This window comes from Falco biarmicus, chromosome 2 (assembly GCF_023638135.1).
Source record: "Falco biarmicus isolate bFalBia1 chromosome 2, bFalBia1.pri, whole genome shotgun sequence".
In the NCBI taxonomy this organism is placed as follows: Eukaryota; Metazoa; Chordata; class Aves; order Falconiformes; family Falconidae; genus Falco; species Falco biarmicus.
In genome coordinates, this window is record NC_079289.1 from 15485584 (window position 1) to 15502235 (window position 16652).

A 16652-nucleotide genomic window follows, 5' to 3' on the forward strand; every position below is an offset into this window, starting at 1 on the left:
GCAGTTTGCTTATTGCTGACAGTACTGTGCTTTCACAGCTGGGTGTGAGATGTTACAAGGCCACGGGAATTTACTAGGATGGTATAATGGGCCATTGTTTGAACCCCTGAATATGAAATATTCAAGAATATGCATTTTGTTTATCAGGAAGTAAAAGCAGACTTAACATGTATTAATGTATTACATAACTTTTGCTGAATTAGTCAGCTTTTTAAGCTGCTCTTTCATTGCTGGGAAATAATGATCACTTCAACTTTGTTCCTGCTTCCTTGGAATCAATGCAGATTGGCAGGAGCTTTTAATAGCATCAGCCAAGTCTGACTTCCAGTCAACTTTCCAGTGTTGAAACTCTTAAGATATGGTATATTACTTAGGTATTCTTTAACAGATTTACTCTCCCAACTGCAATTGCGCCAACTGTGAGGTAATGTCTCTGACTTCAAGATCAAATGTCAGATTAAAATAACAAAATAGAACAGTATGGTTTAGGGCTTCTTCATAGCTCTACTGACAGCCCAGACTGTTTAACAATACAATGAATCACAACTTTTTTCCTTGGTTTTCCTTTATAGCAGTTCTGCCTCTACCACTTTCTACCCTACTTTTACTTACTTGAAAGAGACAACACCTTGTGCCTGTCTGGACTCTTTTTCCGCTGATTCGATTATTAAGTTACAATTTGGCCTCTGTAAAATACCTGCAAGCCATAACTTTGGCTTAATGCATGATACAATAATCACGATGTAAAAACAAATCTAGTGATGAATTTTTTATCCTCCTACTTTTTCAACAATGCAGTCTAAAAACAAATAGCAAGACTGTTGAATAGATGTGTTACTGTAAACACTTAAATAGACTGAGGGTTTTTTTTCAGAGGAACTAGAGATGTTCTAGCATGTCTAATGATGCTAAACCACTCAGTTTATTCTAACACTCTGGATTTATGCTTCCAAACTTCAGAAACTTAACCAAACCATTTATGGTAAAATATTCCAATTTTTAAAATATTTTTTCCATTGTGTTTTTTACTCTAATCCCTCCAGTCCAGACAAAAGCAGCTTTTCAGTTAGAAGAAGCTCTTGAACAAATTAAAGGATCATTATTAACACAAGGACTGTGCTTCCCCAGCAGGAACAAAACCAACTTCAGGTAAGCATTTCTGTTTACTCTGATGATCAAAGGAAGTAAATTGCTTAGTGTATTCAATAAGCAGCAGACAATTACTCACTAAGAAATTGTAGGCTGTTTCTCTCATGGCAAAGAAAGCACTTCTGTGAAGCGTTCCAATGAAACATTATGAAACATCCTTGAGTTGTTTGTGTCTATTTGGTAAGACAGCAGACGACACAAACCTTTTCCCTTCACTGGAATTCTGGGACTGCCTGGGGCTAACCCAGTCCTCATTCAGTTGCAGCCTGACACAGATTGCCGTGGTTATCAAACCGGCTGCTCTTGTATGAATTATAAAGAATTCTGTGTAGAAGACTTCTTATTCTTATTCAGATTTTTTCTTTTTGACATTCAAGGATAGTTTGGCTTGTATATTCATCCCACGATTTTATCTTCAATCCAGCTGTCATACCTTTAATTTTCTCTTTCTCTATATGTATCTTGAGCATCCTGATAACAATTTGGCCTGCAATTTCATTTTGTATCACATGAAATTTGAATTGCATACTTTTCACTCTATCCAAGCACTTTTTCTAAGATACCATGACTTATAACAGAATGCTTCTTCATGCATAGTTTATTTATCCGCTGTATTTGATAATCCTCCCTGACTATCCCCTTCCTAATCTCTCATTTATCTAATGTTTCAATTCAGGGTTGTTTTTTTTTTAGTTGCTGCTTTTATTGTAACTATTATTGTAGTTCATTTCTGTATGTTGTAAATTGTGCAGGTGTTCAGAATAGAGATGAATTCTGTCTAAAAGTGGTCTCCCTACTTCTGAGCCTCAGTGTTTTCTTCATTGTGACGTTAATATTCAGTTTGATTACGTATACACTGCTGATTAATACATGTTTTCAGGTAATAAACTGGACAATTGAGAAAATATTTCATGCCTCTTAGAGCTGAATACTCATGCTATCTGTCAGTCAACATGCATATAGTTCTGCAGATACTACACTGTATTGACATAATAAAGGAAGACTGCAGCCATAAAAACAAACAAACAAAAAACCTACCTGCTAAATATAAGCTGAAGTTGTGGCAAAAAAATGTAGGTGTTTCTGAACCCTGTCTCAAGGTTCCTGATCGTTTGTATTATTTCACTCATAGGCTCGATTAAGGACAGCGGCTCAGTGCATCTTACCCCTGCATTTATCATTTGTTTCCCTGTTTTCCATCTTTCTTCAAACTGCTCCTTGTGCCTCAGGGGTTCACATTTTTCTCTCAGGACCTCTTCAGACCACTTACCATTTTTTACTGTATAACAGTCTTGTCACTCCATACTATATTTGTATAATTTTAAAAATTCATTATTCTGTAATTATGATAGTGTGTTCTTTTCCTGATTATCATTTTTATAACCTGATTTCCTAAGGAAATTAAATTTGTATGTTCATATTCTTTTACAGTGTGTGTTCCCCTAGTAACCAAATTTGAGAGAGAGCTAAGAATCTCAAAAATGATTATATTCCTACAAGTTTGAAATTGGCAATTGGGCAAAGAAGAAATTATTCAAACAAGTGACACTAGCTTGAAAAAGGTTTAAAAGTTGAGTCCACGTTGACCTAGTGACAGGTCACAAGCCAGTTAATACAGATAAGACAGCACTCAAATATCTTGGAACCTGCCACAGAATGTGCTGCCTCTTCTCCAGCTGGCAACTAGGAGGCTTGGGCAGGAGCCATGTGGGTTGGGTGAAGGAGGACGTAGAGAATATTGGGAGTATAGTAATAAGGCAAAAAGAATTAAGTTATTGCAGTACAGGCTTGTGTATCAGGGCAAGGTATACAAATTAATATGCAATTAAGCTTCACTTATTCTAATGCTAACAATTTGTATTCCTTCCTTGTGACAGAAAATTCTCTGCATTTCTGTCTGCATCTCACGCAATTCCTTACTAAGCACTGAGATTCAAACTGAACACGTGCTACGCAGAATAGATTCTTCTGATCTGCTGCAGGATGTTATGCAGGGTTGTTCCTTTTAGTTTTGGTCTGGGAGCCACAGTTTGTGTGGGTCATAAAAGTGGCATTTCTGGGTTTTCAGACTTGGTTCCAAAACTTGTGCAAATTTCTCTTAAAGGGCAAATAAATTTCTTGCAAATCAGTACAGCAAAGTAAGCTTTGATACAGATAAGCATTTTGAGAAGGTTCTCAAAGTTTCTTCAAAACTCCCTGGTTCTGAGCTGTAAAGCTTTAAAAATGTCTTATAATCCCTTTAATTGGAAATTCTGAGACTGCTAATAACTAACTCAAATGAGGTAGTAGATCTTTTTCTGGTTTTCTCCCTCTTCTTACACTTCTATGAACACTTAAACCAAAAATTTTGTAAGATCTTTAGAATTCACCCTCCCTCAGAAATAAAATGTATGGAATTCATTCACAGTCCCCTTTTAAAGGAAAAAAATGAATACTGTATTAAGTATTCAAGATAAATATGGCTGCAGACCCAACTGGATATAGGTCAATTTTATAAGATTCTAGAATACTTAATGTCTATTTTTTAAAAAACATAAAAATATTTAAAGCAATGGAGACATATTGCCTCCTCTTGGAGAAAGGAAAAAAATCCTGAAACACCTAATAAGTGAGAGATTGTATCTGTGCTTGCAGTAGGGCTACTCTGCTTCCAGTAAGGATTACTTTTCAAATGCTGAAGCAAAAATGTTGTTCAATTCATTAGCTGACAGGCATTGGGATGTGTACACACAGGTGTGTAAATGGTACGCTGCACTTTGTACAAGAGCTATTTCCCTGTTTGTGTTTAAAAACAGTTGTATTTGATCAGGTTGTCTTGGGATAGAAACTTAATTATGACAAATCAAAATCTTTCTCTGAAAAAAAGTTGAAATGTAGAAACTTATATAAATATAAATAGTCTAAACATCCAAATAGCTATCAAGAAACTTTCCCATTCCCCCGACACAAAACCCCACATACACACAAAAGAAACCTTCAAATTTTTTCAGGGGTGCAGGTGTAAATCAGTATGCCCACAGTAACAAAGTCTTTAAAAGTGGATAGGTACAGAATGTTTTTGGAGGGAGGACATCTTCCATTCTAAAGAATACAGAATGCAGAATTCTAAGTTACGTAAATAAATATGGGAAGTTGTTTTCCCTTTTCGCTATCAGGCATCTCATCAGGAATTATAAATTCCTTTTCAGACTCTGCCAAATGTATCTCTCTGCTTAGATCAGTGCAATTAAGGCAACCTTTTTATGTATAAAGTCTTCTGAAAAATAACAATAATCTTGATGGGATTCCATTCTCCATTGTCCTAAAACTGTAAGTGTTGTAATAAATACAGAAAAGGTCTCATTAGACTATTTACCCATTTGACACAGATGTACTAAAAAGAAAAGGGATTGATTTTAAAAGGGAGTATAATTTTAGATACAGAAAGAAGACGAAACAGGTGAAGGCTCAGAAGAACCAACTGTGAAAACTTAAGCTGAAGAAATGGAGAGAAATTAAGGAAAGGGGTTATTGAGTTTCTGTACCTGTATTAGACACCTGGTAGCCATCTCCAGCTCAGAACAATACACATTTCCTAATAATGCATCTCTGCTGGATAGACAGTAGAGAAAGATGAGGTCTGTGTATGTGTTGTGTGTCTGCATTGTTCAAATTTGCTCAGTAGGTGTGCCAGCTGTTAAAGAAGATAGCTTTGTGTAGCATGAAATAGTTGTATCTTCTGACCAGTTCCTACACTGCATATTGCCTATATGTGAAAGATATATCATCTTCTCCATTGCCTTCACTGAAAATGAGGATGGGTAAAATATGCATGGTAGAGCATCTTGTCAGACCAGGTTCCAATTGAAAAAAAGTAAAAAAGGGAAATATATGAAAGCCTGATTTCCATATTTAGGTGCAGATTAAAAGTTCACTTTTGCAACAATTTAGCTAAACAACTTCAGCCAATTTAGCAATATTTAAAGGATCATGCTGATGCTGCTAAGGAATTATAGATGGAGAAATGCATCCTGGGAATGCTGGAAAGCATCTGCGTATTGCACGAACAATAAGGTTTGGTTTGTTACTTAAAATCCAGTGATTGATGAGACAAAGTGTCATTTTAAATATTGGACCTGGTCAAGCTGGTAAAATACAAGCTTGATTTCCCCTTTTTGTTAATGTTATACCCATTTTACAAATAACTTCACTGAAAGTTTATACTGATAATCTGTTTCCAATATCTATTCTCCTTCTACCACCATTTGCAATCATTGTGGAGTACAACAAATACTTGATCCTAAATGAGCAAGACATAAGCTTGTCTTTCTAATCAATTGTAAGGGTTATGTCTCTACTGAACAGATGTAAGAACCCAAAGCATGTATCTGATGAGAGATTCCTGTAACTGCCACTTTGGATATGCCAAACTAAGGGAGTTTAGGGCCCTTGAACCAGGTTGGAGCCAAGAGACAGGGTCAGTCTCCTTTGCTAAACTGTTCCACGTATGCAGTCAAGCACAGCTGGCAACCTGCTAATAGTCATACTTCCAGAAGACTAAAGCTTAATCTGCCTATGAGTTGGTGGGTTTTGGTGTGTAGGTTATTTAGGTGGGGTTTTTTAAGACCTACCTTTCTTATTGGTTAAACTACTTGTTTCTTGTTTTTGTCATGCTCGATATCTACCTAGTTCTTGCTTCTTGTTTTCCAAAACTTGGTTCCAATTCCTAGTGACCTTACCCAAGCTTTTTCCAGTTCTATCTTCTTTTTATTCTTGAAATTATCTTGTTGCTTGCTCCCTGCCTTCCTAATCTCTTGATTGCATGTTTTCCTTGTCATTTGGCTTCACATGCTGCTTGGTTTCTTTGATTCCAGGGTATCAACCAGCCCCATATTTCTTGCTAATTCTCAGCCTGTGGAAATGTATGTTTTCATCTTAATTTGGGTTCACCCTGACCACAGTATCCAGCTGTAGAGGAATGAAGGCAGAGGGTTGATTAGCATTGATAACATGCAGCTGTGGCCTTGCCGTGAAGGCAGTGGGTTGATTGACACGGATGATGTGCAGCTGTAGCTCGTTCAGCTAAGTGGTTAAATAGCCCTGAGGATGGCGGGAGTGGTGGCTGGGTGGAGGAGCAGCAGTGTGGTCTGATCTCTGGAGGAAGGAGATACAGTACAGACAGTAGAATCTGACCCATGGTAAAGCCTTGTTGCAGCCTACTAGTATGTTTGTGCTGTAATGTCCAGCTACACTAGCTACTTCACAGATTTTTTTTTTTTCAGGCAGCAAATACAAATTGTTTTGTGTACCACATTACTAAGATTACACATCATTAGTGGAGTTAGGGTCTCTAGATACTACAAAGGGTTTTTGCTATTTGAAGTAGGGGAATATCTGATAGCATCAGTATATAGTCATCCTCTATATAAGCCAACCTTATGGGAAAATAAATGCTATTTCACTTGTGTTTTTTTTAAAAAAAAACATAAAACCTTCTGTGTTCCATTTCTGTAAATGACCAAACCGTTGGCTGACATTTTCCAGGCTGATTCAGCCTGAGGCAGTCACCCAACAACCCAATCAGAGAAGTATGACTAGTTATAGATAACAGAAGGTTTAAAATGGAAAGTGTTGGACAGTTTTAGATAATACTAACAGCACCACCTGTAGTTACATATAGTATAGCTGTCCTTCACTTGTCAGGCATTTATTGATGATGTATACCTTTGGAAAGGAATATGTTTAAAAGTGTATGGTTGACACATAGAAATAAGCCAAGCTAATAAGTTATTTGCTTGTATCAAGAACCACAGATGACACTTCATCCTCATCACCATCTAGAAACAGTTGTTTCGATGAGAAGCCGATTTCAGCAATGGTGGGCTGGCACAGAACAATACAAGAGAGCAGTAGAACAAACGTGGATAGTAACCGACTCTTCTTCCAGGAAAAGCTGGAAGAAATGCGACAGCTCCTTGAAAAACAACACCTCAGCAACTTGGAGGTATAATATTTCCATGTGATTCGTTACATGATGTTTCTTAAATGTAATAGAAGTTTCTTGAATGTAATAAAAATGAAAGGTCTGTTAAGCATTTTTTATCTAGTAAGACAACACCTGAGGGCACAGAGTGTTATGCCTCACCAACAGATTATTTATAGTAAAATTGTACATATTTTGCAGTAAGAAATCAGAGATCTTTAAAAATGTTAGTAAGACTATTTTCACAAATTCTTCAAAGATATCTGTCATGTTGTCTTTCTGTGAATGTAAGATATGTATGTCAGATGTCTTGGCTCTGAAGTAGCTAGCCATTAGTCTATCACACAGAAGTTGTGTGCTAGCTCCAAACTTAAATTGCCAGCTTGCAATTTGCACTTAAGTTTTTGCTTTGCTGATTGCTTCAGCTCAGCACAAAATGATATAGCAGTATAAATATGGTAAGTAAATTGTTGGGCGGGGGTGTTTCTTGGGTATTTTTTCTTGGTTTTTTTCCCAGTGTGTGGTGATTTCTTAGGGGTTGACTTATTCTCTTTGAGATCCTCTTTTGTCATCTTTGGAATAGATGCAGGTGTTCCAATAACAAGCCCATTAACTTTCTGCTAGTCCACTAGTTTTTGGACCTAACAGTCACTTTAGAAGCACACTGAAAATCAAGAAGAACTGAGCTCCAAAGTGATTTATTATAACTGCACTTTTAAGTGTGATTTTAGGTCTGTCAGTGTTGTCTTTGATTCTGGAAATACTGTCTTCAATATTACATTTTTGGAAAAAAGAGGACATAATTTTGAACTCATTTTTATTTCTATACTATTATCTACTGGCATCTGGACTTCTGGTGTCTGAAATGACCTTGACTCTATGAAGCAATGACCTTTTATATGGGTGATGGCTAGAAGCACAGAATCGTTGGTGGTGATAGAGCAAGGGCTTTTCCTCTTAGTACATGTTCACGGATAACTTGTGAAAAATTATACAGTTCAGATATATTTTGAATTCTTTGATGTTTTCAGGCACATTCATCTCTGTCTTTGTACCTACTTTGTTCTGATGGGTATTCATGAGGACCTTGAGCTGATGGCTAACACAGAAAATCTCACTCAAGTGGAGTAAATTTCAAAAAGGTTGAGAAGGCAGAAAGTACAGTTTGTACTGGCAGGGTTGTTGATTACAGTTCATTGTTATTTCCAAGCATAAAAGAAGGAAAAGAAAATGGAAGTTTATAGAAGAGAGCTAATAAAACTGAATTTTAGATAATAATTTTCAAACAAAACACAAAAAGTCTGAGTTGTTTGTTGGGTTGTTTTAATACCAGACTGTGCATTTCATTGGTATGGTATTTGCAAATCCCTCCCTAAATGATGATGCCAAATTTGGCAGTAGCTGCATTAGGACATCTTAGAATTAGGGAAAAAAATGCAATGTCTTTGAGAAAGATGTATAAAAAGATACTTCTTAATATATTGTAAGGTAACTATATTGCAGTGTATTTTACCAAACACAGTTACCACATTCTAATTGAATTCTAGGGGAAAATCACCACAAGTCAGGCATGACTTTTTACTTCTAGTTTTTTCCAAATGTTATCATCAGCTTTGGACACTGCATATAAGATATGAATTTGTGTTTATGAATTAATTTATTTTTGAAAATGCTTTGGTCCCGCAAAATTATTTTTTTTCCAAAGTTTATTTTTCTGCTGCCACTAGGGGTTGCTCAGCTTCTTCCCTCTGATAAATAGTTTCAATTTGTAAATATTTATATTTCAAACATTTGGACTTTCTTTCTTGAACTGCATGCTTTGGATTGGAAAAATATTTTTTTTAAAAAAAAAAGCTATTGTCATTGTCCTAAGGTCTTAGCTTTGGAAGTTTAATTCTTGGATTGTGCTGGTGTGTATGTGCATTGTGGCTTCTTGCAAAGTATTATTTATAATACTCTTACTAATAACATTGATATTTTGTAATTATTTATAATACTCTTACTGACATGAATAGGCTTCAGTAGTCTTGTTACTGTCTGTTGTCCAAAGTAATTTCAACAGTGCTTGCCTTTCTGAAATTAATGTCAAAGTATTTTGCTGTACACATGCTTTGCAGTCTAACCATCCATTGAGATCCTTTGACCTCCCTTTGTTTCTGTTTTTACAGGCCAGGCAGGATTATAAAGATTCCTAAAATTCTTTTCCTTCCTACAGGGCAATACAATTCTATGTAGACACTTACCAGTAGATTTGGTGTGTTCCCTACTTTCCATCCCTAAAAAATTGGTAGTTTTATCAGTAAGCCAAGGTTGTCAGTGACCTTTCTACCATTCTCCAAAATTATTTTGCTTAAAATATTGAGAGCAGCAGATTTTATTTTGTGCAACAGTTACATCTGAGCCAGTACATCAAATTATTATTTGTTATATGTCTGTAAGTTTGCTCCATTTTGAAGAAGCTAATATTGCTTACTTTGTGCACAATTGAATTTTTGTTGCACAGTCCTTCCTGGTTTTGTTGCAGGCATAAATAAAATCTTTAAGGTGAAGCTTGTAGCATGGTCTTTAGCTAAAGCTGCATGCAGCTTTCTGCCAAAGCCAAAAGACATTACTCCCAAGTGCTTATCATTTTTCCAAATTTTAGTTGTTTATGTTGAAATTTTCCATTTCTGGCATCTGCCTTAAACTGAAAAATTTAGAAAATTCCCATTAAAGTGGCTCAACTGTATTATTCAGATATCTTTTGTATTTTTCTTTTCATCACCTCTTTAAATTGATGGCCATACAAAGTTGTTTGGGCAGTACAGTATTTTTATGCTCTACCAGAAAAATACATTATGCTTGAATTAAACTCTTTGGTTGACCTAACACTCTACCTCTATCTTTTCACTTTTTAAACAAAATACTTGGAGGTGAGAGTAAATTCACAGACAAAACAGGTATAGATTACAACCTGGAGACTGTACTTTCCTGTTCCCTCCTTTATATGACCATAATTAAGTTATTCAAGTGGTATCTGAAATCCAAATTTAAATCCCTTTCCGATTGATTTGAAGCAGGAATTTTACCTTGGCTCTTTGGTGGTTGTTTTTTTTTCCCCCCAAGAGTATTGTGCAGCCATGGAAGTGCTCAGTATCAGCCTTTCTATGGGTACTGTTGCCATTGACATAAAATACTTCAATAGTTATTGAAATAGGGACTGGAGCGCAGGTATAATTTCTCAGAAGTTGCATCCCAAGCCATGAAGTCAGAGGGTTATAATTACACTGTATATATAATCATATACTTGTATTATATACTTCTGTAAAATTTGTATCTTATTATACTGTAATATATATACTGTTTATATATATTACATAGAATTAAATAAGTCTTTGAGAAATAATGAAAAATATTTTCAAAATTACATTTCGCTGAATGAAAGCAGCAGATGATGCAAACACATAGGTATGGACATTGCCTTACTTGCATGAATGTGTTGACCTTTATGACTGCTGGCTGTATTGCTACGCTTTTGAGGTTCAACTGTGTCTATGAAACGGAGATGTTTCAGATAACTGGTGGAAAAACTGAATTCATTTTCCAATGCATTTGTAGCATGACTGGAATGAGTTAAACAAGGGTTCCTTCTGCAATGTTTATTGTATCAGTCTAACTCTTCAAAGGGATAGGCAAGACCAGCATGGAAAAAAGGAGTGCCTGTGTACAGAGTCTCTCCAGAGTGTCAAGAACTTGTAGAATGCTTAGGGCTAGTTAGTGGGAAAACAGAACTTTTAAGGGGAGGGTTTGGATAAAATGGTTTTGGAACTGAAGTCAGACTTGATTTTGAAGATACCATTCAAAAACTTGAAATAGGTTTCTGTGGTCACTTTAAATCTACAAACACTGATCATTTTTTACTTATAACTGTGACTGTTTACATAGTTTATGTTGCTCACTAAAATTATATAAAATCATAGAATCATTTATGTTGGAAAAGACCTTTAAGATCACCAAGTCCCACCATTGTCTTAGACAACCGACATGACAAAGTTGAGTGATTTCCCTACTCATTTTCCTTTTAGCAAGATCAGAGGGGTTCAGTTGTTACTGGCTTTTAACCAATATTGCAACATTCCACTGTCTTCCATGTTATTTCGCTAATCCAAAATTCACATTTGCTGTAAAGGGAAATTGAAATGTATCTCCAGACTAAATTTTTGCCGACATTTTTTGGGGGTATTGGGTATGTAAGATTTTACCCAAATACTTGAACTTGTTTTGATTGTATAGTCCTCAAGGGTAGGGTTTGGTTTTTTTACATAAAATAGTGGTTTCTTCCAGACCCGTGCTGTATAAAATGACATTATAATCTTCATATCTGACAATCTGGATGTTCAGTCATTTGAAGAGTGTTGCCTCAACTCAAAGCCCTGCTTGAACAGGTGACAATGTAGAACTGAAGCTGAAACAGCATTTTCAACACAAAAGAGTGTGTTTCACAAGTACATTAACACATGAATAAGACTTTCCCTGTGGAGAAGTTAAGATGGTCATAAATACAGCATAGTTCACAAACCACCAAAACAGGGAAACTGAAAACTGTCTTCTAATATATACCTGTTCCTCCTTTACAAGCATATAGTTTTTTTCATAAGAATTGCCATACATATTATCATGACTCTATTTTTTGGTTTCCATTCATATATCTCTCTCAATATATGTAAATATCTATGAAATATTTACATATAGCTATGCACTAAATTATTGCTACCATACTTCATAGATATTTTTGAAGTTATTTGTTTTATTGCAACAGAGTAAAGTGTTCATAAATGTAGCTAAAGGAGAGGAACAGAGGAAAAAATAGCAGTATCTGATCTTTAGTTTACTGCATTTATGGTAATAAAATGTTTGCTTGCGGGAAGAGAGTGGAAGATAAAATGTTTGTGCATACTGATCTGCCAGGATGGTATATCATGTTATGATACCATCAGAGACAGTATATACTAATTTCTAATGGGGATGCTGGGCAATCTCTTGCTTTCTCATCGAGAAGTATCACTGTTCAGAATTATTCTACCTCTCTGAAGGTGGCAGAGCTGTGTTTTGGTTTGGTTTTGGTTTTAAAGAGATAAACCTTTTGTTAAGTGGGAAGCAAAACAGAATTTACTTTTTTCTTCCAATATTCTGCTTCCATCCTAGTAGTTTCATGGTGGCCTGGGTACATAGAAATTCTTCCAATTTTTAAAAAATATTATTATAAAACTATAGCACCACTTCTGTGGTATTTAGTAGCTTGAACTTAGCTGCACAGTTTCCGCCTGATACTGGCATATCTCCATAAGGAAGTATGGCTCACCAACTGGGAAATACAGCATTAAACCAAACACCCAAAATTCAGAGGACAGGAGTAAGCAGAGAATAACTTGGTCCCGGGACACTGAAAGATCTTGTAACAAGCACCTTAAAGAATTACGCTGTTTCAAACAGTGGCAAAGAAAAAAATAAAGATCAACCTTTAAATTCAGTAGGCTGTTTAGGGGAAGGTAGATGCTGAAATTTTGTACATGTTCTTATAAGTAATATCTGTAAAGTCCTTAAGAGGAATGTATGTCCTGATAAACATCTGATCAAAAAAATTTAATTTGTAAAGCAAGTAACATGTAACAGTCGCTGAATATTTTTATCAAGGTAATTAATTACATTAATGAAGCTTGCAGTGAAGGTTGGCAATTACACGAAACAGTCTCATTAGATAAACTTATTTCTAGAAAATTATAAATATATAACACCAGAAAAGACTCTTAGATATATGATTTCACTTTTAGGTTGCCCTGTGTGGAGTCAGGCTTTGGACTCTGATTCTTGTGGGTCTCTTCTCATACACACATAGAACTCAGATGTTCTGTAATTCTAAAAGTATTTCTGTATCTAACCTTTAGTATTCCTAATCCACCTTCTGCCTTGGTCGCTGCTGTGCAGTGCATAAAATAGCGTGGAAACGTGTTTAAAACTGTTCCATCTTTGCAATGTGTTTACATTGCTAAAAGAAAAAGTAATGCTTTTTATTGACTGCAAAAATGTATACTGACTTTTTTAGCAAGTCAGAGGGATCTGGTAGGATAGTTCCTCAGCTGAAATAGGTATTATTTTAAAAATTATGTTCACACATTGTATCGTTATGAATGATGTGTAAGGTACACATCTTTTAGGAGGTCTGTACTGGTCAGATAGTATTAATAATTTTTTTCTAATGCTACAGCTCCAGTTCATTCAAATCTGTCAACCCTAATGCTTTGCCTTATTCGTGTATTTGTGAATAAGAATAAACGAGGAAAAGAGAATCTGACTTTTCTAGAAGATGAAGAAATACTTTCCTCCATCAGTTAGTCTCCTTTCCCCATAAATCAGACTTTATTGGAAAGCTTTTCTGAAAATGATAATTTCAAGGCTTTGAATCTCATCATTAAAACCTTAATCATCAGTGAAAGAGGATTATTTCTTCGCTTGAAAATGGAAAAAAGTCTGATAGTTTCCCTTTCATTTCTGTCTCTAGAGTATTGTCTAGAAATAACTTCATCTACAAAATACTTTTTAAAACATCCTTTCTCCTACTACCTGCAAATTCCGAAGAAGTGAGAAGGGATAAGTTTTAGCTGATCTCCATTCTCCTTTTTTGGGATAACGAAAATGACATTGAATATAACACAGACTGTAAATAACTAAGAATTTGCTCATTAAATTGTATCATTGCATTTTTTATATAACATTAAAATAATTATTAGCTAAAAACTTTGAGAATAAATATTGCATATGCACACCCAGTTTTTCTCCATGTCTATTTGCCTTATGACGGTTTTCAATAATGCACTCCAATACTATTTTTACATGACACAATCTCTTAAATTTTCAGGGTAAATAGTGCCTGCTCAAACAAATTTATTAATGAGTTAGAAACCAAGAAGGGACTAATGCATTGTGGTGCCCAATGCCTCAATATTTAACCGTTTAATAATTTTAATAGTACTTAAAAACTAGCATTATGAATTCCACTTCTAGACCTGCATGACTAGGTTAGTCTGTGGGAAAACAGGGATCCTGAGAAGCACCACCCTGAGAACTGAGATTGCTGAGATGCTAAATTAAGTAATAGAAACCAACAGAGAGACATATTTAGCTGAAAACCTGCTTCCTACACAGTTACGTACACTTACCACAGGGCTTCATTAAAGCTGGAAGTCAGAACTTGAAACCTTGACATTCAGTGTTCAGATCACTTCTTTAAAAATCCTTCAGTACAGTACAGCTTACTGAAGTGCCTGAGTGCCTACAAAATTGGAAATTTGAGTTCTTTTTATCCTAAAAGGTTTGAACCCATATTTCTAGCATCCTGTGATGATTTTCCAAAGAAGCAAATCAGGTCCTTTTAAATACTTACATTCATAGATGGCTAGTTTCTGTATCCTAGATGGCTTGGGGGGAAATTAGGGATTTTGGAGTTAGCCTTGGAAAGACAGGGGTGTTGACAGGAAGCTTTTCTCCGGTCATCATACACCTCCATAGCTTCCTTGGTGGGTTTGGCACAGTGTAATGGTTCTCTTGTGTAATGTAAGCACCAAAATCCTTTCCCAGTGGCATATGCTTTCTTGGGTCTGCCCAAATCCTCTGTGAAATCAGTATTGTGTAGTACAACATACATCATGTTTTCCATACTTGCATCAAAAAAGGATTATTAATTTTCTAATGAACTTTCCCATTCCATAATTGGTAAACACAAAACCAGTAAGGGTGTGTAGGTACCTCACTGACTTTGAGAGGTACCTTTGCATCTGTGTGACCATTGGCGTCTTTTACTTCACAATGAATGTGAAGTATAACATATATACACACACATATAACACACAAAGGACTCTTGTAAATAAAGTGGTTGAAATTGCCAAAAATAGCAAGTAGCGTGAGAGGCGAGGGGCCCGGATTTCTAGATTAGGTAGCATTTTTCCAGCATTTTTCTTCAGAAGGATGGTCCCATTCATCTCTTGGAACTGTGAACAGTCAGCACTTCTTTTGCAGAAACTGTCAAGTATACATACAGCAGCCCTATAGTGTAATACCGTTCTGACAGAGTCCTTTGAAAGCAGAAGATTCACTTGTCAGGTTCTCTTAAAAGTTTTGCTTGTTGCAGTGTTGTGCTTTCATTGGCCTCCTGAAAGATTTCTTTGGTTTAGTGCTTTACTGAAATGAGATTGCTTGACATAGCTGTTCTAAGTGTTAAGATGTGCAAGTGACCTCTGCAACTCCTCCTAAGTGTTCCTTTTCCTAGAATACCAATTATGTGAACAGGCTGGGTTTAGATTTCATGAATTAAAACATAAGATAATGCAGGCAACAGGTAGTACAATAAATTGTACTTCTATAACAGAAACAAAGATAGTGTACTTGATGATCATTTTTGTTTCTTCATCATCCTATAATATTCTCACAGATTAAATTAGATTATATCATTGGGATTTCCAGGTTTATTCCTTTGTAGCTATTGACCACTAAAAAAGAATAATTATTGAATACTTTTTAAGGTCTGCAGAAGTAGTTCTAGTTAATCGTTTTTTCAAGAAAATGTGACATTCATATTCATTACAGAGTAAGCTAGAAAGGTAAATAAATTATGTAAATATTTTAATGAGTATGATAAGCATCTTTAATGTGTGAAAGGATGAAATTGTATGGTGCAACAATGTAAATATAAATGAACTAAATCTGCATGAACTAAGTAAAAGTGAGTACATGTTTAAATGGGGAATCCTTCTTTACTCTTTAGTTCCTATTTCTGGAGGTTGCCTCAACTGAGATTTTCTGTTCCCTTGAGGTTTTGTTTTACAAGGAGAGTAAAATTATATATGATGCAGGATCAAGTCTATTTTCAACCTTTGGATCACAACTGGGTAGGATTTTTTTTAGCTTAATTTTTAAAAGTTGCAATATTTCTTGCACCCTCTAGATTTACCATTTTAAGCTAACCTGCTATTGGAACAGGGGTTTTTTACATCAACTCTTACAAAATTTTTCCTCTGTTTAACTTAGTAATTTTAGAAACACATATTTAGCTGTAAAGGTGTAGTTTCCAAATTAGACGAGAAGTAAGCCTGACACGTAAAATTTCTTTTTACTGTTTTTTTTTCCCCATCTGAAAATTTCAGTTAGTTCTTAAAATTGGCCTGGTCCAGAAAACTCTGAACATATATGCCATTCCCTTGTTTGGCGAAGTTCAAGTAGAGGTTAACAATACAATTTATGCAAACATAAAGGTTAATAAATAACTAACAAAGCATTATTTATTATTTTCTATTAGAAAGATGCTGGTTTGTATAGCTTTAGTTTGAAAACATTCCCTAAAGGGATCTTTCCCTACACTTAGTTCTTTGCTTTTCTATTTAGTTTCTTTATCTTAAATCATAACTATAATGGAAGACTGCACCAACCTCTGAACATTTAGTGCAAGATAAGATTTAATTCAATCATAAAAAGTCTTTCAGGACTCACTAAGCTTTTTATTCTGCAATTT

General features: G+C 35.4%; 1 protein-coding gene across 1 annotated transcript in view; it reads left to right on the forward strand.

The window, feature by feature from the left end:
• The window catches only part of CEP126 (centrosomal protein 126), a 34416-nt gene that overhangs the window by 6155 nt on the left and 11609 nt on the right, over positions 1-16652 (forward strand). Inside the window, exons 4-5 of the mRNA XM_056327733.1 lie at positions 1044-1149; positions 6934-7132. Coding sequence (XP_056183708.1) covers positions 1044-1149; positions 6934-7132 — 305 coding nt within the window. The remainder of the gene's footprint in view (positions 1-1043; positions 1150-6933; positions 7133-16652) is intronic.